The 24,419-nt window shown below is 40.6% G+C and overlaps 2 protein-coding genes across 2 annotated transcripts in view; both read left to right on the top strand.

Annotated features, from left to right (window-relative positions):
* Window positions 1-5,357, top strand: part of LOC111612433 (thyrotropin-releasing hormone-degrading ectoenzyme-like) — an 11,468-nt gene extending 6,111 nt beyond the window's left edge. Inside the window, exons 10-16 of the mRNA XM_023353644.1 lie at window positions 1,839-2,005; window positions 2,477-2,562; window positions 4,406-4,536; window positions 4,621-4,676; window positions 4,757-4,907; window positions 4,972-5,051; window positions 5,120-5,357. Coding sequence (XP_023209412.1) covers window positions 1,839-2,005; window positions 2,477-2,562; window positions 4,406-4,536; window positions 4,621-4,676; window positions 4,757-4,907; window positions 4,972-5,051; window positions 5,120-5,357 — 909 coding nt within the window. The remainder of the gene's footprint in view (window positions 1-1,838; window positions 2,006-2,476; window positions 2,563-4,405; window positions 4,537-4,620; window positions 4,677-4,756; window positions 4,908-4,971; window positions 5,052-5,119) is intronic.
* On the top strand, window positions 5,328-24,419 carry LOC111612437 (aminopeptidase N-like). Its single transcript, XM_023353650.1, has 20 exons — window positions 5,328-6,471; window positions 6,656-6,808; window positions 7,037-7,139; window positions 7,205-7,325; window positions 7,397-7,551; window positions 7,617-7,730; window positions 7,807-7,938; window positions 8,000-8,065; window positions 8,136-8,201; window positions 12,737-12,903; window positions 13,375-13,460; window positions 15,304-15,434; window positions 15,519-15,574; window positions 15,655-15,805; window positions 15,870-15,949; window positions 16,018-16,131; window positions 16,201-16,359; window positions 16,542-16,679; window positions 16,762-16,825; window positions 23,491-24,419. Exons 1-20 carry the CDS (start codon window positions 5,909-5,911, stop codon window positions 23,653-23,655), a joined length of 2,784 nt encoding a protein of 927 aa, XP_023209418.1. The 5' UTR covers window positions 5,328-5,908; the 3' UTR covers window positions 23,656-24,419.

Raw genomic sequence — 24,419 nt, 5'->3', positions numbered from 1 at the left:
AATACAGGCATACCTCGACTTACGTCGGTTTCGAGTTACGTCGTTCCCGATTATACGTCGCTTGTTAAAAAAGTATATGGAAAAATAAAAATCAAGTTTAAGTCATTTTATTCGACTTTACGTCTGTCCGCCACAAATATTGAAGTCGTAATATCACTAGATAAACGTTTAAAGCACATAAAATCATATTAAAATATATACAAGTATGTACTGTATTTACAGTACACGCATTCGTAAATTTAGATTACTTTTTTTGTACTATATTAAAAACTAAAATTTATTTGTTTGTAAGCTTAAAATAGATTTTTATTAACCATATATTATTTAAAATGCTTTCCTAGTGATAAGTAGATTCGGAGACAGGTAAATTCGACTTACGTCGTTTTGCTGGAACCAATTACCGACGTAAGGCGAGGTATACCTGTATTATTTAACGTCCATAAAAATTATATTTATATTAATGATGTCTCCAAAGTTCAGCGAATTTTTCGCAAAAAAATAATTTATCAGGAAGCACGCCAGCGCCATTCGATGACAAGCTCCACGACGAAAACGAGCTTAAGCGACGGCGTAGTCGAACGGTGCACACTCGGTAAGTAATCTTACGATTTTTTGTTTATAGCATAGTTTATATGGATTATTCCCAAAAAATTATACGTGTTTTGGAAATGTCGAGTCGAATTAGTCTAGAATCGATTAATTTTATGAAAGAAAACCTTTCAAACAGCCGTAGTCCCTAAACTGCACACGTGCCGGGCTGTGATTGGCTCATGTATTCGAGGACTCTTAGAACATCAATTTCATAAAGAACGGAACGTATCTACCGTGTTATAGGGGTGTCGACTGCATCTTAGAAATTTCTTACAACTTATTTTTATATTAAATAACCAAGGAAAACTTATTTAAATAAAAATATCGTAATGTATTTGGTAATTTTAAATAAATGGTTTAAATACAGGGATTTGTTAAAACCAAATCCAAATCGGGTTTCTTTCTGTAAATCGGTAGACGATTTATTCTTAAAAAGTAATAATTTGATTGTAACGTATTAACAACGGCTTCTTACTGAATTTTACCCGCATTACGGATTAATACGCGCTTTGGTTTGGTTTCAAAATAGTTTCCGCCCAGGGGGAAAACTGGAGAATTAATAGAAGGACGATCGGGTAGTAACGTTTGTGTTAGAAACAATAACGGCTCTTCTGTTACTTTCTTTATTTTTATATTTATTCGTACTTGGCCAAGTTTACCATCGTCCGGGGAAGACGATACGCAAATGTTAACCATCGAATTAGCCCCATTTAGTTTACTCCACACTCTAAAACGGGTTTGCATTTAATATCGCGTTAGACTACTTTCCCCGCGCCTTAAAGTCCTTAGCAAAGTTTATCCCGTCGATGACGTCGACGATTAGCCGGATAATATAATAGCGCAATAATTGAAAACAAATAAATTTAGTAGTACGGAGGTAAAGCGACGTAATTATACGTTATTTAAATAACTCGGATCTTCGTTCACTCGCAGTCGAGTCGAATAAGCAAACTTTAATAGACTTTAGTTTTTTATTTAAAGTCAGGTGTCTGTTATACGGCCAGCGTCTAACCGATAACAAGTTTCGTTCTACGTACTTTAAATACAGTAGGTTGACTTTTCGTTGTTGGCGGGGAAGCTACTCTCGGTCTAAACTGAAAAAATAAAAAAGTAAAGCTTTTTCTCTTTCTGGGTAAAACTCGATATTTTTTGGAGCGAAGAGGAAGCGCGAAGGAACACTGGCTTAATATAAGTTTCTGCCACTTGTATTGCAAGACTTTGGATTTACCTCGGATTTTAATATTCAGGCTCAACCGAAAGAGAGAGCCATCCACATCGGGCGCATTATGGAATCTTGGACTCACAATCGCGGATATCCGGTGGTGACCGCGGTCAGGGACTACGACAACGGAAGGGCACTCCTCACTCAAACCTCTTGTTTGACCAAACACGTCAAGGATAAGAACTTCCTCAGGTAACTGTTCCTTTACACTATGAAGTAATTTCCGTCCGTTTTTCGCTCATTACTTCCCAACTCAAAACTCTACATTGGCCAGACGAATATTTCCCCACTCGGAATTATTTTCCCTTCTTTCGGTCGTACTTTTATAAAATATAACTCTCGACTTTCAATTTAAGGCTCAAATTGTCTATATTTTGCGGTCGTTCGAACTACGAATTATTTTCGTCGGTAGCCAATTACTCAGGAGAATAATCCGAAACGAAAAGGTAAGTAACGGTTTACGTGGTTGGTATATTTAATTTCGAATGGCCAATTTTTATCGGTAAAAGAACGAAACTTTAGCGTTGTAATAACGGCTGGGGAGATCTTTTACCAAAAATCAAATATTGCCGACTCGTACTTTTCGCCATTACCCGATTGGCGCGACTATTTTCTTAGAACAGAATTCCGTACAAAGCGTAAAAACGAAAATTTCTTTCTCAGCGTGTGGAAGATTCCCCTGACCTACACGGACGGAAGAAATCCGGATTGGACTCCTAAAGTTAGGAAATGGTTGGGCACCATCAAAGGTAAAGTATAATTTCCCAATAAATAAGGCGATTCTTCCAATCCTTCTCGGAATCGATTAAAATACACGAAACTGTTTTCGTTTTACCTTTCGTATCGCCAAATGTTATTGGGACAAACGATAAAGCGATGGGCGACAAATGTCCATCTTTTAGAGTAGAAGTATACCTTTCCACTAGTTCTTTATCCTTTCATCCAGTTAACTTCTTCCTTTCGTTATTCTATAATCGTTGCCGGGCGTCATTCCAATAACCAAATTTAAAAGTCGCGACCCACCGAAGTAAAACGTTGCCATCGTTTCCGCGCCGACGAAATCGCAGTCTACGCGGCGTTCTTCAATCTCCGATCCGTAGAAAAATATTTGACCGTACCGAAGCTGTTTCAGTCGATTACGGATAACATTTAAATAGTAATCGAGTTACTCGAACGGTACCTCTCGATACATTAAACTAAACGGTTTTTCTATCAATTACGGCTATAATTAAAAGGGTTTGTAGCATCCAGACGAGAACGAATACAATCACTAAATACCAAACTGAAATATTCAACAACGGCTTTCATTGGGCTGCAATTTCTAAAATTGTAGACCTATAAATTCTCACTGTCGTCCGCCCGTCTTACCTTAATCTCGAGAACGGAGTTAGATAGATGAAGTCCGAGACCACGTACGAAAAACTTAGAGGCGGGAGACCCCCTATTAACTATATACGAATTTCCCACGCAGACCGAAAGTCACATTGTTTAAATTCAAAAATTTTCTCTCGAAACGTATAAGATAGATGACCGACACGACTCTATTGTTAAAGGAAAGTGTGACGTACGGGGGTAAGACTACAGTACTAATTTGAGGCGGAGAACATATATTTTAAACGAAATAAATTTAAAATATGGTTAAAAATTGCAGCCCGATATTGTGACGAGGTTTTAGCCTATATAGGGAATGTATTCGGGTACTCGGAAGATTAGACGTATAATATTAAACACGATTTAGTTACTGTCTAATATTATATGTCCAATGTCTCGGTCCACGTAAAATGATTCATTAATTTTACCGATGGGCGTTGAGAAAACGGTGAAAAAACCTCGCTCTATTGTGTATTGGAAAAGAAAGGAAACTCCTAGAAATGAACGAAGAAATCGCTTCCAAAGATTCCTTTGTTCGTTCGTTACGAACTTATTCAAAATTACACCTCCGCTTGATTTTTTTACTGAAAAGTAATTGGGACGTAAACACGATAAACGTTTTCGCGAGTTTTCGAATAAACACCGGTACTTCTTTGGGTGTTTTATTCTGAATTTATGTAAAATTAAATAAGATTTACCTCAGATAATTTGTCCGTCTTCTGAACGTTATAAGTATTTATTCGCTTCAAAATTATAAAAGAGTTTTTATTAAAATTCCGAGAGTGTAACCGTAAATACGTTATAATTTATTTATATGTTTATCGCCAATCGTTTACGTAGCACTAAATTAATATTCGATTAACCTTTAATCTATTATTAAATATTGTAACGGATGTTTCTGTCGATTCTTCCCGATTTACATATTATGACCGAGACTCGGCGTCATTCTTCATTTATTCGCTTTTTCCAAGGTGGGGGAGATTCTTACGTACTGTACTTAGTTTATCGAATGTTTGCCAATTTCGAATTATTGTTAATAGCGGCGAACGTTCGTAACAATATTCAAACTGCGTATTCGATTAATCGGCGACCGTAAACTCCGACATAATCTCGATTATTGAAGGTAATAAACGATATTTTCTGACTTGTATTAAAAATACTTGAATTTGTTTTTGTAAATGGCGAGAAAAGTCGCGTAATTTACTCTGGTAATTGCATTAGGAACGTTATTTAATCTGCCCGGGAGCGAACATTGGATTTTAATCAATATTCGACAAGTGGGTTATTATCACGTAAATTACGACCTGCAAAACTGGAAACTGTTGAGTGCGCAACTTCAGAAGGATCATCGGGTGAGAAATTTACTTTTCCGAAATCTTTGTGTCCTTTTGCTACGTCGGATTCGTATCTGACGCCCGTTATTTTAATGTTTGCAGGTTATTCCCGTCGTCAATCGCAGGCAACTACTAAGGGACGTAAGCTATTTCGTGCGGTAAGTACGTAATTTATACGTCGTGTCGAGAAAAATTGGTCGTCGGGTGGATATTTATATAAAATTGCTTATATCCGTAGCGACGAGCTGTTAAATTACGACACGCTTTTGGAAATGTCCCTTTTCCTAAGGAAAGAAGAAGATCACAAAGTGCTGGAAGCTCTTTTCTACTTACCTCTGTCCGACGTGCACGAGATGGTGCGACATAACAAATTGTTTAACGCCTGGAAGGTAAGCGGGCTTTTATATTGGCAAAACGTATTCTTAATCTTCTTAACGTTTTCCTCGTCGTCAGAATTACGTGCATTTCATCTTGGGTTCCGTTTACGAGTATTTGGGTTGGGAAGAAAGAAAGGACGACAGTTACGAAATTAAGTAAGTGTCTCCGTCGATTTGCGGCAACGGTACCGATCCGAACTAAATTCCTCGTCTCTCGCCGTTAGATTCTTGAGGAGAGAACTGATTTATAGAACTTGCAGTTACGAGTATCTTCCCTGTTTGGAAAGGGCGGCCGAGAAGTACAGATCTTGGATGGCGAAAGAAGAGCACTTTAATAAGTACAATAGCTCGATATTTCGCATTANAAGCATATTTAACTTTATAAAGCGAATTAATACCAGACAAAGCCCGGTTTGTTCCGCGGGGGAAATAGTGACGAAGACTGGGATTTGTAAGGGGTGAAGGCGTCGAAATAAACGCGTTAGTTAAGTATTTTTACGGAACGATCTCCGAATACTTTCCTCCCCGTCCGGAGTGACCGGGTAAGTGGCGTAAATCGAGTCTAGATTATTTCCGAGGCGCTTTCCGGCCTCTCCCTCCCATCGACCGTCATTTATTTCTTACCTTCCCCATTTAAAAAATTTCAAACTTCACGTATAAACCGAGTGGGTCCGGGCGCGCAGGTAAGTGGCGTTCTAATATTGTTTACGGAAATTACGGAGAAAGCGGGATGTAAAATAAATATTTTGCCTGGTGACGGCAAAATATTTTCCAGACGTCAGAAACGTAAACACGATCGGTAACCGCAGCAAAACGGAAGGTGGATGTCGAAAGGGCGACACAACGGAAAGAACTAATCCGGACGGACGAAAGCCACTTAACGCAGTCAAGGTCTCTCCGTCCCCATCCGACGCGTCGGCCACGTCACCGGCCGCAGCCAATGGGAAGAGCGGCCGAAATGTTTTTTCGGGTTCGGTCGGTGCGCCGATGGAGAGGAGATTCGAGCGGTAAACATGGACGGGTGTTCGGACGACGGAGAGGGAGCCGAGGAGAAAAGAGCGTGTTGCCGCCCTTCCAATTTCGCCAGGAGGCACTGGGTGACCCTTCTGGTCGTTTCTCTGCTGGCTCTGGTGGCGCTGGTGGCCGCCGCGGTTTTCGGTTTCGTGGTCTTCCCCTTTTTGTCGGCCAAAGCGCCCAGAGGTTTCCGTTTGCCCCCCACTCTGGTGCCCGAAAACTACGTGCTGGAAATACGTCCGTACTTGGCTCCGCACAATTTGACTTTCCGGGGCAGCGCGCTGGTCACCGTAACCTGCGCGCTTCCCACTAAAAACGTAACCGTCCATTCTAACAACTTGACCGTTGACGAAACTCGAGTGACGGACTCGAACGATAATTCCACGCTGACGGTGGAATGGATGGAGGAAGACGAGGAAAATCAGTTCCTGATTCTTCACCTGGATCGAAGTCTTCGAGTGGGTAACGTCTACAGAATTTTCTTTCGTTTCTCGGGTGTCCTCAACGATTCCAAAGTCGGATTCTACTGGTCGTCTTACCAGGAAGACGGTGCCACCGAGTAGTAAGTAACCTACGCACTTTCTTTTACCGAAAGAACTGTTTAACGCGTGTGGTAATTATTTGTATTTTTTCTGGCATCCGAACTGGCCGTAGTGGCAAATATTTACCTTAACTGGCAAGCTTTATAGAATAATTACGCCCGACTTTAGTCGTATGTGTAATTCGACACGTATTATTCGTTCTAGTTTAGCGGTTACTCATTTCGAACCCGTAGACGCGCGAAGATGTTTTCCTTGTTTCGACGAACCTGCCCTGAAAGCTACTTTCGACGTAACCATCGTCAGGTGGAGAAACATGACGTCGCTGTCCAACATGCCGAAACTTAAATCGGAAGACAGGTAAACGACTTAATAATTAAAAATTAGGCAATTAAATCGAATCCGGGGAAAAAAGGAGTGGCTAATGGAGAAGAAATGTCGAGCGACACCACATGTTCCGGCGTAACTAGATACTTTGAGCTGGTGTTTCTCTAATATGTCGTGGGAATCGGCTGGCTTATCTCCTCTTTTTTATAATACACTTCTGCTCCCGTTTTATTTTTTGACTCGGCAATTTTTTGAATGCAGAGACGAAGATTGGGTGGCCGACGTTTATCAAACGTCGGTAAAAATGTCGACTTATTTGGTGGCCATATTCGTGGGAAATTTTTACAGAAACGGGGACGATAAAGTAAGCATTTCCGCTCGGCGGTTTGCCGTTGTACGAAATTTCTGAGCGACTTTCTGTATTTTCAGTTTGCCATCTGGACCACCAGAAACAATCTAAATAGGACGCAGTTTGCTTTCGAGTTGACGCCGAAATTTATTAAATTCTTCGAAAATATTCTGCAAGTGCCTTACTCTCTTCCTAAATTAGGTAGCCGAGGATCTCCTCCTTCCTGCCACAATAACCCAGGCATACGTATACCGTGTATATTTTATTACCAGATATGATTTCCGTGCCGGAACACAAAAGCAGCGCCATGGAGAATTGGGGCCTGATCGTTTATCACGACGCCAATCTTCTTTACGATCCCGAGATTAACACCGATTCCGAAAAGCAGTTTACTTCTCGGATTATCGCTCACGAAATTAGTCACCAAGTAAGAAAGTTTCCTTTGTCTTTAAGTAGGAGTTTGGCATTTTTATTGGTCGAGAAATTTTTTAGTGGTTCGGAAATCTAGTGACACCCAAATGGTGGCAAGACATTTGGTTAAGCGAAGGTCTGGCCACCTACTTGGAGAGTATCGCCGTCGACGCCGTTCTACCCGGGTGGAATATGGTAAGTAGCGCTTCTTAGAAACACCGCCGTTTCTTTAAGAAACACGTTTTCCGGACGTCGCTAGCAAACTTTTCAGGTGGACGGATTGGTTCGAAGCGTGGAAAACATCGTGGCTTACGATTGCTCCGATCATTCCATCGCGGTTTCTCAAAAGGTCGATCGGACGCCGAAACTCTTTCGACTCTTTAACTCTTTCACTTACAAAAAGGTAAGAAAAATATTTCTTAAGTTGGGATCGGCCTTGGAATAAAAATGGCGTGTCTTTGAAGGGTGGCATGATCGCCAGAATGGTCCATCACGTCCTGGGAAACGAAACCTTTTGGAGAGGTTTGTCGGTAAGAGCCCGCTCGCAAAACCCAAGCCCAAAGTTTCCTGCTCGATAATTGCTTCGACGTGTATTTTTAGAGTTATTTGAAGGAGAAGTCTTTCGACAGCGTGGAAGAAAACGATCTCTGGAGACACTTTACTCAAGTAAGTAATAAAGAACGCCTTAACAAAATAATTTTCCCCGACTAGGTAAAACATCCGTCGGAAAGGTGTCGTTCAAATACCGGGTCGCCGATTTTAAGTCCTTTTCCAAGGACTTAAGACCTAACTCTCTCCCGTCACCTTTCTTCTCCAATTTTTACACACCGTGGATCGGCGTTTCGGTAAAGCGTCTACGGTACGTTAATTTATTCGTATTTCCCGCTAACCCCGGGCTAAGTTTAAAGATGGGCCAATAAAAAAAGCGGACACGAAATTCACCGATCTACCGTAGAAGAGTGGTAACTTAATTAACTCCCGACTAAAGTTATGTCTTTCGGCGGTATGTTTGCCCGTAATTTGCGTCCGTAAAGGTTAAATTCTCGTCATTATCATTCGGTGTTAAAAGTTTTATTACAGCGTATTTAGTACGGCGCCTCTACTAAAGCGCGCATACTATATTTAAATAAGCCGTAACTCGCCGCCCGATCGTCCGCCACAACCCGCCTAATGATTTTAGTGAAAAAAGATTATTTCCAGTGGAAAAACAATTTTTGAGAATCTTCGGAATGTCGTCGTTCTACTAGCATTTTCCACCCTTTGTCCTAATCCGTCACAAAATTCGTACGCATTTCTTCTTCCCGGCGAGGACGTGGTATTTGAAAAGTTTATAACTATTAACAGAAAATATCTGTCGCGCATAAATACACATATCATAAATACGTATTGTGTTAATTAATTACCAAGCGTCTTTTCGTTTAGGCTATAGGTATATACATTCAACTGCGTAAAACAACAAACAAAGCGCGAAGCGTCGCGGCAGCGGTGAAATTTCGGTTACTCCAGGCTAGCTGCGCGCGTGCAAGGTTCTGGTACGTTCGTACAGTACCTGGCTCGTTTAACGCGTTGAAATCGTCTTAATATTTTAAAAACAAAAACAGTTATAAAATAAAGAATAAATAATTATCAGTGATTATAATTGTTCTTTAGACGATATGGCCGAGAGGAGTGATTTCGGACCATTCTGTGGTTACGCCGCTAAAGGGATCGCGTAGTTCGACGTCTAAGAGATGGGGCCACTCCGCGTCAAATCGCTTAAGCTTTTCTTTGTATCGAACTTTAGCCTCATCATCCAAAGAACAATAATAATCGCCGGTAATTATTTTTATTTTATAACTGTTCTCGTTTTTAAAACATTAAGGCGATTTCAACGAGTTAAACCAGCCAGGTACGAACGTACCAGAACCTCTCACGCGCGCAGCTAGCACGAAGCGATGGAGATTCCACCGCTGTCACGCTTCTTTGCGCCGTTTGTTGTTTTTCACCGCGCGAATAGACTGACAACTTTGTCCCCGTTGCGAAAAAAACGTAAACGGTGAAGTCCGAGGGTCTGGACGCCGACAACGCGCATTTTGTGGAAACGTTTTAGGGCTAGTACGCATTAGGCGTTGGGCGTTGCGTTAAACGCGCGTTAGCAGCGTGCACACCGCGCGTTAGCTCGGCGTTCGACGACCGTTCGTGCCGACTCAGTTTGGAAATGGACGCGAAAGTAATTGCTCGCGTGCGACTCCTCCATCGTCGCTATAAAAGACGACGGCGGAGGCAAAGAGAATTTTTGGTGCACCCGATATTACGAGATAGACTGACGCGTGGAATGCTTCTGACGTTGTATCCAAAACTAAGACAGTGTGAACCCAAGTTTTTTAATTTTTTTAGAATATCTATAAAATCATTTGACGACGGCTGGTCTCTTTTAGATTTCATCAAAAAACAGATCGGTATCGAAACGATCGTTCTCCATTTCGGCCAACGCGCGTCCACTCTACCCGAAAGCGCGCGATCGAATGTACAACAACGTGGCAGCGCGTGTATCTCAAAGCGCGCGGCTGACGCCCGCGAAACGCGCGTTCTAACCAAAATCTATCAACGCGCGCTTCTGGCCAAGCGCGCGTTTGAGTGTGTATATCTATGCGGAACTCTTGGTTCTTTAAAACGCGCGTTTCAAAACGCCTAATGTGTACACAGCCTTAGACGGTGGCGCGGGTTAATGACATTCTTTTAAGTAAGTGGCGCGTATTTCGTGACATTCGCCGCTCGATTATCGAAATGTAGATTAGGACTCGATGGGCGCCATTTAAGCTGCCCGCGTACTAATTCGAATGATATGACACGGGAATCTTAAAAAATTATTTAAAAAAAAAAATATATATATATATATATATATATTTTTTAAACTCTTTCCGTCCTGTGGGCATTAAGAGGGCCTTTTTTGCAGGCCCATTATGGGTTCGTCCAGGCCCACAATGGGGCTGCCGGATTATGAGGGACGAGACCCGACATATCAGAACGGACCACCCCCAAAAAATTCCTGGAGTTTTTTCGACCCGGGTTCCCTAGAGCGGTAGGCTGCCACCTTGACCGCTCAGCCATCCGGCCGCCGTATACAATATCTAGTTGCGCATTTCCGAATACAGTTGACCCCCTATAACACGGGTTCCTATAGTTCGGATTCCTATATCACGGCGAAAATTGCGACAGTATTCGTACAAACACGCTAAAAAACTCGTATAATTCGGTAAAACGTCATCGCCGACTAGTGTCGCGACAGGATTGGTCGAATCGAGACCAATAGCGGATATTGTACAAACCGTTGAGTTTAAACGAGCAGCGGACTTACTGAAAACCATTTACAGGCATACCTCGACTTACGTCGGTTTCGAGTTACGTCGTTCCCGATTATACGTCGCTTGTTAAAAAAGTATATGGAAAAATAAAAATCAAGTTTAAGTCATTTTATTCGACTTTACGTCTGTCCGCCACAAATATTGAAGTCGTAATATCACTAGATAAACGTTTAAAGCACATAAAATCATATTAAAATATATACAAGTATGTACTGTATTTACAGTACACGCATTCGTAAATTTAGATTATTTTTTTTGTACTATATTAAAAACTAAAATTTATTTGTTTGTAAGCTTAAAATAGATTTTTATTAACCATATATTATTTAAAATGCTTTCCTAGTGATAAGTAGATTCGGAGACAGGTAAATTCGACTTACGTCGTTTTTCGACTTACGTCGTTTTCCTGGAACCAATTACCGACGTAAGGCGAGGTATACCTGTATTATTTAACGTCCATAAAAATTATATTTATATTAATGATGTCTCCAAAGTTCAGCGAATTTTTCGCAAAAAAATAATTTATCAGGAAGCACGCCAGCGCCATTCGATGACAAGCTCCACGACGAAAACGAGCTTAAGCGACGGCGTAGTCGAACGGTGCACACTCGGTAAGTAATCTTACGATTTTTTGTTTATAGCATAGTTTATATGGATTATTCCCAAAAAATTATACGTGTTTTGGAAATGTCGAGTCGAATTAGTCTAGAATCGATTAATTTTATGAAAGAAAACCTTTCAAACAGCCGTAGTCCCTAAACTGCACACGTGCCGGGCTGTGATTGGCTCATGTATTCGAGGACTCTTAGAACATCAATTTCATAAAGAACGGAACGTATCTACCGTGTTATAGGGGTGTCGACTGCATCTTAGAAATTTCTTACAACTTATTTTTATATTAAATAACCAAGGAAAACTTATTTAAATAAAAATATCGTAATGTATTTGGTAATTTTAAATAAATGGTTTAAATACAGGGATTTGTTAAAACCAAATCCAAATCGGGTTTCTTTCTGTAAATCGGTAGACGATTTATTCTTAAAAAGTAATAATTTGATTGTAACGTATTAACAACGGCTTCTTACTGAATTTTACCCGCATTACGGATTAATACGCGCTTTGGTTTGGTTTCAAAATAGTTTCCGCCCAGGGGGAAAACTGGAGAATTAATAGAAGGACGATCGGGTAGTAACGTTTGTGTTAGAAACAATAACGGCTCTTCTGTTACTTTCTTTATTTTTATATTTATTCGTACTTGGCCAAGTTTACCATCGTCCGGGGAAGACGATACGCAAATGTTAACCATCGAATTAGCCCCATTTAGTTTACTCCACACTCTAAAACGGGTTTGCATTTAATATCGCGTTAGACTACTTTCCCCGCGCCTTAAAGTCCTTAGCAAAGTTTATCCCGTCGATGACGTCGACGATTAGCCGGATAATATAATAGCGCAATAATTGAAAACAAATAAATTTAGTAGTACGGAGGTAAAGCGACGTAATTATACGTTATTTAAATAACTCGGATCTTCGTTCACTCGCAGTCGAGTCGAATAAGCAAACTTTAATAGACTTTAGTTTTTTATTTAAAGTCAGGTGTCTGTTATACGGCCAGCGTCTAACCGATAACAAGTTTCGTTCTACGTACTTTAAATACAGTAGGTTGACTTTTCGTTGTTGGCGGGGAAGCTACTCTCGATCTAAACTGAAAAAATAAAAAAGTAAAGCTTTTTCTCTTTCTGGGTAAAATTCGATATTTTTTGGAGCGAAGAGGAAGCGCGAAGGAACACTGGCTTAATATAAGTTTCTGCCACTTGTATTGCAAGACTTTGGATTTACCTCGGATTTTAATATTCAGGCTCAACCGAAAGAGAGAGCCATCCACATTGGGCGCATTATGGAATCTTGGACTCACAATCGCGGATATCCGGTGGTGACCGCGGTCAGGGACTACGACAACGGAAGGGCACTCCTCACTCAAACCTCTTGTTTGACCAAACACGTCAAGGATAAGAACTTCCTCAGGTAACTGTTCCTTTACACTATGAAGTAATTTCCGTCCGTTTTTCGCTCATTACTTCCCAACTCAAAACTCTACATTGGCCAGACGAATATTTCCCCACTCGGAATTATTTTCCCTTCTTTCGGTCGTACTTTTATAAAATATAACTCTCGACTTTCAATTTAAGGCTCAAATTGTCTATATTTTGCGGTCGTTCGAACTACGAATTATTTTCGTCGGTAGCCAATTACTCAGGAGAATAATCCGAAACGAAAAGGTAAGTAACGGTTTACGTGGTTGGTATATTTAATTTCGAATGGCCAATTTTTATCGGTAAAAGAACGAAACTTTAGCGTTGTAATAACGGCTGGGGAGATCTTTTACCAAAAATCAAATATTGCCGACTCGTACTTTTCGCCATTACCCGATTGGCGCGACTATTTTCTTAGAACAGAATTCCGTACAAAGCGTAAAAACGAAAATTTCTTTCTCAGCGTGTGGAAGATTCCCCTGACCTACACGGACGGAAGAAATCCGGATTGGACTCCTAAAGTTAGGAAATGGTTGGGCACCATCAAAGGTAAAGTATAATTTCCCAATAAATAAGGCGATTCTTCCAATCCTTCTCGGAATCGATTAAAATACACGAAACTGTTTTCGTTTTACCTTTCGTATCGCCAAATGTTATTGGGACAAACGATAAAGCGATGGGCGACAAATGTCCATCTTTTAGAGTAGAAGTATACCTTTCCACTAGTTCTTTATCCTTTCATCCAGTTAACTTCTTCCTTTCGTTATTCTATAATCGTTGCCGGGCGTCATTCCAATAACCAAATTTAAAAGTCGCGACCCACCGAAGTAAAACGTTGCCATCGTTTCCGCGCCGACGAAATCGCAGTCTACGCGGCGTTCTTCAATCTCCGATCCGTAGAAAAATATTTGACCGTACCGAAGCTGTTTCAGTCGATTACGGATAACATTTAAATAGTAATCGAGTTACTCGAACGGTACCTCTCGATACATTAAACTAAACGGTTTTTCTATCAATTACGGCTATAATTAAAAGGGTTTGTAGCATCCAGACGAGAACGAATACAATCACTAAATACCAAACTGAAATATTCAACAACGGCTTTCATTGGGCTGCAATTTCTAAAATTGTAGACCTATAAATTCTCACTGTCGTCCGCCCGTCTTACCTTAATCTCGAGAACGGAGTTAGATAGATGAAGTCCGAGACCACGTACGAAAAACTTAGAGGCGGGAGACCCCCTATTAACTATATACGAATTTCCCACGCAGACCGAAAGTCACATTGTTTAAATTCAAAAATTTTCTCTCGAAACGTATAAGATAGATGACCGACACGACTCTATTGTTAAAGGAAAGTGTGACGTACGGGGGTAAGACTACAGTACTAATTTGAGGCGGAGAACATATATTTTAAACGAAATAAATTTAAAATATGGTTAAAAATTGCAGCCCGATATTGTGACGAGGTTTTAGCCTATATAGGGAATGTATTCGGGTACTCGGAAGATTAGACGTATAATATTAAACACGATTTAGTTACTGTCTAATATTATATGTCCAATGTCTCGGTCCACGTAAAATGATTCATTAATTTTACCGATGGGCGTTGAGAAAACGGTGAAAAAACCTCGCTCTATTGTGTATTGGAAAAGAAAGGAAACTCCTAGAAATGAACGAAGAAATCGCTTCCAAAGATTCCTTTGTTCGTTCGTTACGAACTTATTCAAAATTACACCTCCGCTTGATTTTTTTACTGAAAAGTAATTGGGACGTAAACACGATAAACGTTTTCGCGAGTTTTCGAATAAACACCGGTACTTCTTTGGGTGTTTTATTCTGAATTTATGTAAAATTAAATAAGATTTACCTCAGATAATTTGTCCGTCTTCTGAACGTTATAAGTATTTATTCGCTTCAAAATTATAAAAGAGTTTTTATTAAAATTCCGAGAGTGTAACCGTAAATACGTTATAATTTATTTATATGTTTATCGCCAATCGTTTACGTAGCACTAAATTAATATTCGATTAACCTTTAATCTATTATTAAATATTGTAACGGATGTTTCTGTCGATTCTTCCCGATTTACATATTATGACCGAGACTCGGCGTCATTCTTCATTTATTCGCTTTTTCCAAGGTGGGGGAGATTCTTACGTACTGTACTTAGTTTATCGAATGTTTGCCAATTTCGAATTATTGTTAATAGCGGCGAACGTTCGTAACAATATTCAAACTGCGTATTCGATTAATCGGCGACCGTAAACTCCGACATAATCTCGATTATTGAAGGTAATAAACGATATTTTCTGACTTGTATTAAAAATACTTGAATTTGTTTTTGTAAATGGCGAGAAAAGTCGCGTAATTTACTCTGGTAATTGCATTAGGAACGTTATTTAATCTGCCCGGGAGCGAACATTGGATTTTAATCAATATTCGACAAGTGGGTTATTATCACGTAAATTACGACCTGCAAAACTGGAAACTGTTGAGTGCGCAACTTCAGAAGGATCATCGGGTGAGAAATTTACTTTTCCGAAATCTTTGTGTCCTTTTGCTACGTCGGATTCGTATCTGACGCCCGTTATTTTAATGTTTGCAGGTTATTCCCGTCGTCAATCGCAGGCAACTACTAAGGGACGTAAGCTATTTCGTGCGGTAAGTACGTAATTTATACGTCGTGTCGAGAAAAATTGGTCGTCGGGTGGATATTTATATAAAATTGCTTATATCCGTAGCGACAAGCTGTTAAATTACGACACGCTTTTGGAAATGTCCCTTTTCCTAAGGAAAGAAGAAGATCACAAAGTGCTGGAAGCTCTTTTCTACTTACCTCTGTCCGACGTGCACGAGATGGTGCGACATAACAAATTGTTTAACGCCTGGAAGGTAAGCGGGCTTTTATATTGGCAAAACGTATTCTTAATCTTCTTAACGTTTTCCTCGTCGTCAGAATTACGTGCATTTCATCTTGGGTTCCGTTTACGAGTATTTGGGTTGGGAAGAAAGAAAGGACGACAGTTACGAAATTAAGTAAGTGTCTCCGTCGATTTGCGGCAACGGTACCGATCCGAACTAAATTCCTCGTCTCTCGCCGTTAGATTCTTGAGGAGAAAACTGATTTATAGAACTTGCAGTTACGAGTATCTTCCCTGTTTGGAAAGGGCGGCCGAGAAGTACAGATCTTGGATGGCGAAAGAAGAGCACTTTAATAAGTACAATAGCTCGATATTTCGCATTATTTTGCCCAGTTAGTTTATTTTTTCGAATATAATTCGTAACAGATCGTCTTCGCTGGTGGTTCGGACCGTGTTTTGCACCGCCGTTCGTCGCGGAGACTCGTCCGATTGGAACAACGTGGTGCAACTTCTGTCGGAATACGAGAAGAACAACGAGCTGACCTACGCTCTGGGGTGCTCCACCAACGTCTCGCAAATTAACAGGTCGATTTCGCACCTTACGATTCGAGTCGAATAAGCAAACTTTAATAGACTTTAGTTNAACGAGCTGACCTACGCTCTGGGGTGCTCCACCAACGTCTCGCAAATTAACAGGTCGATTTCCCACCTTACGATTTTCTTTTCCCACTCGGAAAGTGGGCTAACGTCGATATTTCGAATCGTAGATACTTAGAATCGCTCTTGAAATCCGGGTTCGATTCCGAAGACGTACTGGGGTTGTTCAGAAGTATTTTGGAGAACGAAATAGCCTGGACTTGTTTGTTCGATTTCGTCGACAATAACTGGGAGACGATCGTAAATAAGTAAGTTATTTCACCCGTTTTACCCAAGAAAAGCCGTCGACTGGGAAGACCAGAAGTTATAAAGGTTATTTTTTTACTTTAGATATTATAATTCCACGGTTACGACCATATTTAATTCCATGCAAAACATCAAAGAATTGCAAGAGGTAAGAAACGATTTTTTTCTTTCCACAGATTTCTCTTATTTATAAATCGTTGGAACAAGTAAACCCGTTAAATCCGTTACCGATATCTACGGTAAACGATAGGGAACGAGGCCTTTGTCCCGTAAGGAAATTTTTACCGACTGGGCGAAACTCGGTTTCATTCGGCATGGCCCGGCTGGGTTCTCTGTCTTACCGAGGGACACCCGAGCTTCGACGTCCCGGACCTAGCCCAAATCTTAATACGTTTAGTACGGTCTAAATTTTCGTGACGTAACGGGTGCCAACGAGCGAAGTCGGCGCCGTAGGAAAAGTATCGATTACCGTCCGCAGTTTCTGGTTTAAAAGTATGCCAGTGATTTTTTAATAATTACAAAATAGCATTTTTGGGCCAAACGCGCGGTCTAATATTTCACCGAGTTGCGCAATTCGGAAAAAATTGTGAAAAAAAGCGGGACGTGTGGATTTTTCCGGCCCGCGCTTTCTCGTCTACGTCGAGTTCGATTCGTTGATCGAACTCGACCTATAACGCGCGCGAAAAACTTTAAACCGCGATTTTTCGTAAATGATTGCGGGTTGCGCGACATACCCGACCGCGCGTAAGTGAAAGGTGTTAAAATTTCGGCAGAAGCTCGAACGCGTGGTTCGGCTCGAGACTGGGCGATGCGGGCGACGTTAACGTTTTCCTCGCACGATACAGAGAAGTAAACGTTTATTATAATAGATTTAACGGATAAATCCCGTTTAAATCTAAATGCTTAACGGTCGATGGGCGCCAATCTTCCGCGTACTCGTATAGGGGAGGGTGGGGGAAATGGCGAGCGTGGAGGTAATGTGGACCGGGACATTTTGAATTTACTACGCGGTCGAATGTAGCCTAATAAACGATGTCGGGTAGCGCTAGATTACAGCGTTTCCATCCTATTGGGAATTAAACTGCGGCCACCCATCCGCATTTTGCGCTTTTTAACGCTTTCTTCGTAAGAACGACATTTCCGTCCGTTCCGTCCGGGAGAGTAACGTATTTTCATAATTTTCTTTTACGTTTACCCCCGTCGCTCCATTTACACGAAAAACACGCGTTTCAAAAGTACGCCGCAATCAATTCCGTCAATTGCCAACCACGCGCAATAACGGAAATAGTTTTAACTAATTACTACAGAATTTTGACGAATTTCGCCGATTAAAGAAAATAATCTTTGCTTCGACCACATTATTTCTAACCTTAGTTCCTTTGTTTCGCTACCTACCGGCAAAACGCTAGAAAAAGCGTACGACGGCTCGCCTCCGAGTTTTTTCATAAATTACCTGAGAAAAATGAAGTTCCGTCAACTAATCTTTATCGTATTCTTTATATTGTACGTACGACATCGTTTATTACGTTATCAAGAACTCGTATTGTGTATTTTTATACATGGGGGTATTAAAATGAATATCGGAGGAAACCTAGCGCGTGGCTGGGAACGAAATAATCCAGCTAAAATTAGAGATAACGTTATCGAAACCGCCGTACTAGTTTCTCTTGGGTTTACTAAAAACTTCTCTTTAATTGTCGACCCGTCGTTTCTATTCTGCCTAACGTTCAAAACTGTTCTTTCCTGGCGGAGCGTCGTTGGTTAAATCTTTGACCGAATAACTGCCAAGATCTTTTTATTTTTCGAGCGCAGATTTTTCTCCCGAAATCTTTTCGGTAAATGCTGCTACGAAGAGTAAAACGTGACCATTGTCGATACGTAACTTAAAATGTAATGTTTATATTACGTTTCGCAATAAACGGGAGCCGTGGCCGGAATAAACTATGGTATAATTGCGATGTTTGCACCCATCGGAGCCGTTCCGAACCGAGCGCGGAACGGCTCCGTGGGTGACTCCGGCTTTACGGGGAAAAACGCTCACCTAACCGTAATGGCAATTTTCCGTTCGGTGTGAATTCCGTGTTTCGCCCGTAAAATCGTAAAAGAAAAGAAAAACGGAATAAAAAAAAATAAACTTCTTCGCCATCTGGAGGGTCGGTTCGTATTACTAGCGGCGATGTAACCGTCGGCGGAGGTGTCAAAATGGCAGCCGGGCAACTGGCGCGGTTTCTCGTTTTCGGCCCCGGGCGGCGCGGCGGCCACCTCGGTGACGTTTAAACGCGCCGTCGCTCCCGGGGATCCGATTGGTCGACGTCTACATTTTACGTGACCAGAAAAAATTTTCCACCCGGCACCTCTCCGGTTGATTTTCCAGAAATTTTACCGGCGACGGACGAAAAATTTTTCTGGTTTTGGCTTTCGGTTTACATTTTCGGTGGTGTTTTTCTGTGTGTGACTCCGGCTTAACTCGATAAAAGCGACGTAAACCGTCCCGGGTAATGGCGAACGCCGTTGGTGATGACCCCGCGCGTAAATATAATGCCGAACAACGGCGTATGTATAAAAATGTATGAACATATTTCATTTTTAAACATAAAAAAAGTCTAGGGATATTTCTTTTCGGGGCGACCGAAAGGGCCTTAAAGGTAGATAAGAGCCTCGATGGAAAAATATTTACTAGCTCAATTAATGTAGGTGGAAAGCTTAAGCATCGACCATTTCTCCGGTCTTCGCTAAACAGTTTTTATATACGGGACCGTATATTCTATTAGTTACAACACGAAACAATGCAGATTTCGGCTAAAAATAGTAACCCCGTAACGTCGACTTTTATTAAATACAGGGCTGTGGAGTCGGAGTCGGAGTCGTCAAGAAATTCGCCGACTCCGACTCCTTTTTACTTACCAACTTGTTATGTATATAAAACGGAAAAGTATTGGAATCGGGTCAAATTTGACCCTCCAGGTTTTCATTTTTTTTTTGCAAATCTACACGTTTGAAGATCTCCCGAACCCCACAAAAAAGTCAATAAAGGGAAAAAATTCGCACGCGCGTGTGTGTTAAAGTCTAATTTGTTTAATTTCTTTATTTTCTGTTCCGAGATATTAAACAATATTTCAGAACGAGTAAAGTTTAAGAAACGAAATGTGGCACTGTGGCATAAAGGGGCATTAATAGTCTACTATTAAATTTTGGTTCTTAATTAAAGGTCGACAGAGTGAAGACATAAAAGGTTTCACGTGTCATATCTCTTAATGAAATATTTTACTCGTTATTAGCGTTCAAAATTAAAAAAGAAATAAAACTCCTCTCTACCCTCAAAGTAAGCTTTTTTGTCATTTTATAATAGTACAGTAAAACCCGTTAAGATATTCTCGCCTAAGATGTTAGAATGTATACGGGGACACGATTTAGTTCAACCACTTTGACGCTTAATAAGTAACTCCTGTGTCCTCATCTGACTCCGATTCCGAACACTCTACCCACAGAAATTTTTAGGCTTCAAACAGGGTAAACAAAATTATGCCCCCCACACAGTCTAACATCCACACATATAGAAAAAAAAAAAACTCAAATCTTTTGCGTATCTGGAAATTTCGAGGTGTCCCGAGTCCAAAAATGTAAAAATTTGGAAAGGGTCATTTTTTGACCGAGCGCTACACTTTCCTTCTGTATAACAGCCGGAAAAGTAAAAATTATCGAATACATATTTATATATTACTTAGAGGAGTCTTTATCGTTTGAATAACAAGTTTCTATGTTCTATCTTTTTTAGAACTCAATTTATTGAATCTTTTATTCTGAGGTCACGTGATGACACGAGAATTTCCGGGTCTCTTTCGGTAACGAGTCCTCCCTCGGTCGGAGTCGGAGTCGGAGTCGGTAGATTTTTACGCGACTCCACAGCCCTGATTAAATAAAAACGAAAATCGTCGTCTTCGGCAATGGTTAAACAATTAATTACGATAAAAGAACAATTTATAACGTTTATCCAACGTTTGTTCTCGGTCGATAGACTAGCCAATGGTTATGGCCCACCGGAAATAACGAATAACGAGTTCGTAATTGAAGCTGTTAGCAAAAATAAAATTGTTTTACGCCACTGCGGCCTTTTTCGAATGTCTAAACAAAATGCAAACATGTAAGTAGAAATAAAATAAAACAATCGACATACAAAATTAAACGTAATTCAAACTTTATATCGTTTGTAGATTTTCAAACGTTTTATTCTCGGAGCGTTCCGATTAGCCTATATGTCACTCGATAAATCGACGTAGTTCGGACGTTGGCGGTAGCGGCTTATTTTTCCATCCGTAGTTATTTAGAAGGTCGGTATTATTTTTTAGCGGGTTACCAATGAAAGATTTTTTCTGGCAAAATTTAATTAACTTAAAACTATTTAGAAGAACTTGTTGTTTATATAATGCTCGTACTTGGACCGGCTGTAATGTAAAGTGACGGTAGCATTATAAAGTAGATTGCGTAATGCTCCGACGAGATCGTTTTGCGTGACTCGAAGCCGGTCCGAAATTGTAGCCCGTATAGAAATGCCGTATCTTAATTCAGGCTCCGTACGGTACGTATATGATATAAGCGCGACACCGTCTCAAAGTTTAGGTATATCTTTATATTTTTAAGTTTTCCAGTAAACTTAGACGGGCCCAATGCCGCGGTAATTATACGATGGCGCCGTCGGAGATTTTCATTTATTTCGATTACTAGATATTTTACGCTATTCACCCTTTGGATGCGTACGTTATTAATTCTTACTTCTATTCGGTCTAAATCTACTAGTTTATGTCTATTTGCCGGGCAGATGTATTTTGTTTCGTTCTCGTTTATACTTAAGTTACGGAGAACCGTACAGATACCTATTTTGGTTAACATAGTTTAATTTTCTTGGATTGTTCGGGAATTCCGGTCCGCGTAGGTTATTACGTGTCGTCCGCGTATATTACGACGTTCTTTTCGGGAATAACCTTTAATACGTCGTTTATTTAAATGTTAAAAGTAAAGATCCTAATACTAATCCGCGCGGACCTCCTTTGTTAGTCTGGAAGAATTTAGATACGTTATTTACCACCAAATGGTAGTTTCTATTAGATAGATAAGCAGTTAGCCACTCCAACGGCGCTCCTCTTAATCTCAATTTATATCATTTTTGTCGTAATATCGAATTTCGCGTCTACGCCGCCGTAAGCTTAATTCTATCAAGCTACGAGCGCAGAAAAACACCCGAAGCTTAATTCTTACGGAAATCATTTTGCACCCAGCGTATCTTAAAAATAAATTTTATTCCTAGAACATTTCAATTTTGTTTATAACTGCCGCGCTACGTCGTATTCCGGGTGATCGGAAAATTACGCGCAGGGGTCGCGTTATTATTATTAACACGTAGATACACGGGAGCCGGGGTCCGTCGGGGTATAGGTTACACCGCAGAATCGTCCGAGTGAAAAATACCGAGGCGCTTAACTCGGACCCAAATCTAAATAAAAATATTTTTTCCGTACGATTCGAACGGGTAATAAAAAAATGGGTTTCCGCTCGAAAATACAGTAGTAACGCCATCTAGGAGGAATCCCAGAGGGTCGTCTCCTACGCCTCTCGATACGGAACATTTTTCTTCGTAGGGCGCATATTTTTTGACATATTTTGGATGCCCGATTAAAATAGGAACTTCCGTACAATTGTATCGATAGTTCATCCGAGATAATATAAAATAATCAATTTTTTGCCTTCGTTAACCTTATACGACGATCGACGTTTCGAAAATTTCCAGAGGGAAAAATTAAACATAAATAAAATGATGCCGCGGGTAGAATATTTATTTTAATTACTGTACGCGCGACGAAAACCGACAAAAAGTACAATAGTAACGACACTTTTAAAAGTATTTTTCTTTCGTCCGCCGAGCTAACCCGAAGTATAATCGTTTTAAATTATTGGCTAAATCAGGGGTGGCCAAAGTGGTCGATATCGACCTCCAGGGGTCGATGTGACATCATTGGGGGTGTCGATGCGGCAAAGAGGTCAGAAACTTTTTTTTTGCTCGTACAGAAATCACTACGTTTTATTTTTTCCTCACACACTCGCACTCGTAATAAAACTTTCAATGTGAGGTGTTGGAAAGTTGTTGGGGGTCGACGGTTAAAAAAGTTTGGCCACCCCTGGGCTAAATAGACTTTTACCGTTTAATTCCGTCGATCGGAAATTCTCCGAACGTCTAATTACTCGTCTAAATATATTTTAGTTTAACGTTTATTAAAATATATTTTAACTTCCGTACCGAGTTCGAATGGGCCCAGCGCCATACTAAAGTAATAACGAAAGGCGAGACGACCTCTTACTAATATCGTAAGTAAAACTCGAAATACTTTTTTACATTACGTAATTATAGGTAATGGAGTTCGTTTGAATTTTTCGATTAATTTACAAATAAAACGGTTAAACGTTAAACGAATTAGGCCGGGAAGTTGCCGTTTCTATCGCGTATTTGGGTCGGAGGTTAAGGAACGAATGCAAAATCTTCGGACCGCATCCANCATTACGTAATTATAGGTAATGGAGTTCGTTTGAATTTTTCGATTAATTTACAAATAAAACGGTTAAACGTTAAACGAATTAGGCCGGGAAGTTGCCGTTTCTATCGCGTATTTGGGTCGGAGGTTAAGGAACGAATGCAAAATCTTCGGACCGCATCCAGGAATGAAACGTTCCGAGTAATATTTTCGTCTCGGAATCGAATAATTTTTCAGAAAATAAACCGAAATAATCGATTAGCGAGTGACTTATAAAGTTGATTATTGGCAGCTGGAGAACGTCTTCGACAATCGCAACCAATCGCTGAGGGAGAGAGAACCCGTTCTGTACGCGAATTTGGAGAAAGTGTTGAAGTCCAGACAGAACAACTTCCAACCGGTTCAGGACTGGCTGCAGCATCAATCCTGGAAAATCCGTCTCTACTCCGATCTTTAATTCGCTCCTCTTGGTCTTCTAATGTACTGTACGGCGCCTCTCCTTAGAATTTAATAAATTTTTATATGGGAAAGAAACTTTAAGCGAAATGTTCTGTTTCTGCTTCGCCACGTTTTAAGGGCCGGAAAAAGTGTCGGCCCCGATAACGGATCCCGGTAATATTTTTTAAAGTAGCGGCGGGGGCGGAGAGGGGAAGAAATCTCCGAGATGTAAATTTTCGCTCCGCTCGGCGGCTCGTCGTTTCGTTAATTCGGAAGTTTCCGTCGACGGAATCTTACTTTCGGAAGGTATTTTCCAAAAACATGTAACGTTTGCAGGCGGATTAATCGACGACCGTTCTGGGTGGAGAGTAAATACCGCCGGTAACGCGGAATGAATCCTATCCTATAAATTATCGTTTTTGCTTTTCTTCTAAATCACCGATATAAGAATAATGCGCTTTCGCAAGTGCAATTTAAACTCGTTAAAATCGATAATTTTGTCCGGCAGTCGTCCGACCGTCACGCTCTACTTGGGGCGCTAATATTTCCAGCGGATTAAAGGCAGAAGCGTATTTTTGAATTCGGTAGGCGTCGGATTATAAAAGTCCTCCTTTTCGCCTAATTTTACAATTCGATTATTTACGACAAAAAGTCGATACGCGTAACATTTCCGCAACGAGTGGCGGGTGAAAAAGGGAGGAAAACGAAATAGAAATGGGAAAAATTCATTACCGACGATTAATAATTCAGTATTTGTATAATTCCGGGATCGATGTTTATAAA

Source organism: Centruroides sculpturatus, unplaced genomic scaffold, assembly GCF_000671375.1.
Source record: "Centruroides sculpturatus isolate CEXI.00-Female unplaced genomic scaffold, Cexi_2.0 scaffold1743, whole genome shotgun sequence".
Taxonomy (NCBI): Eukaryota; Metazoa; Arthropoda; class Arachnida; order Scorpiones; family Buthidae; genus Centruroides; species Centruroides sculpturatus.
This window is presented reverse-complemented; position numbering and strand designations above follow the sequence as displayed.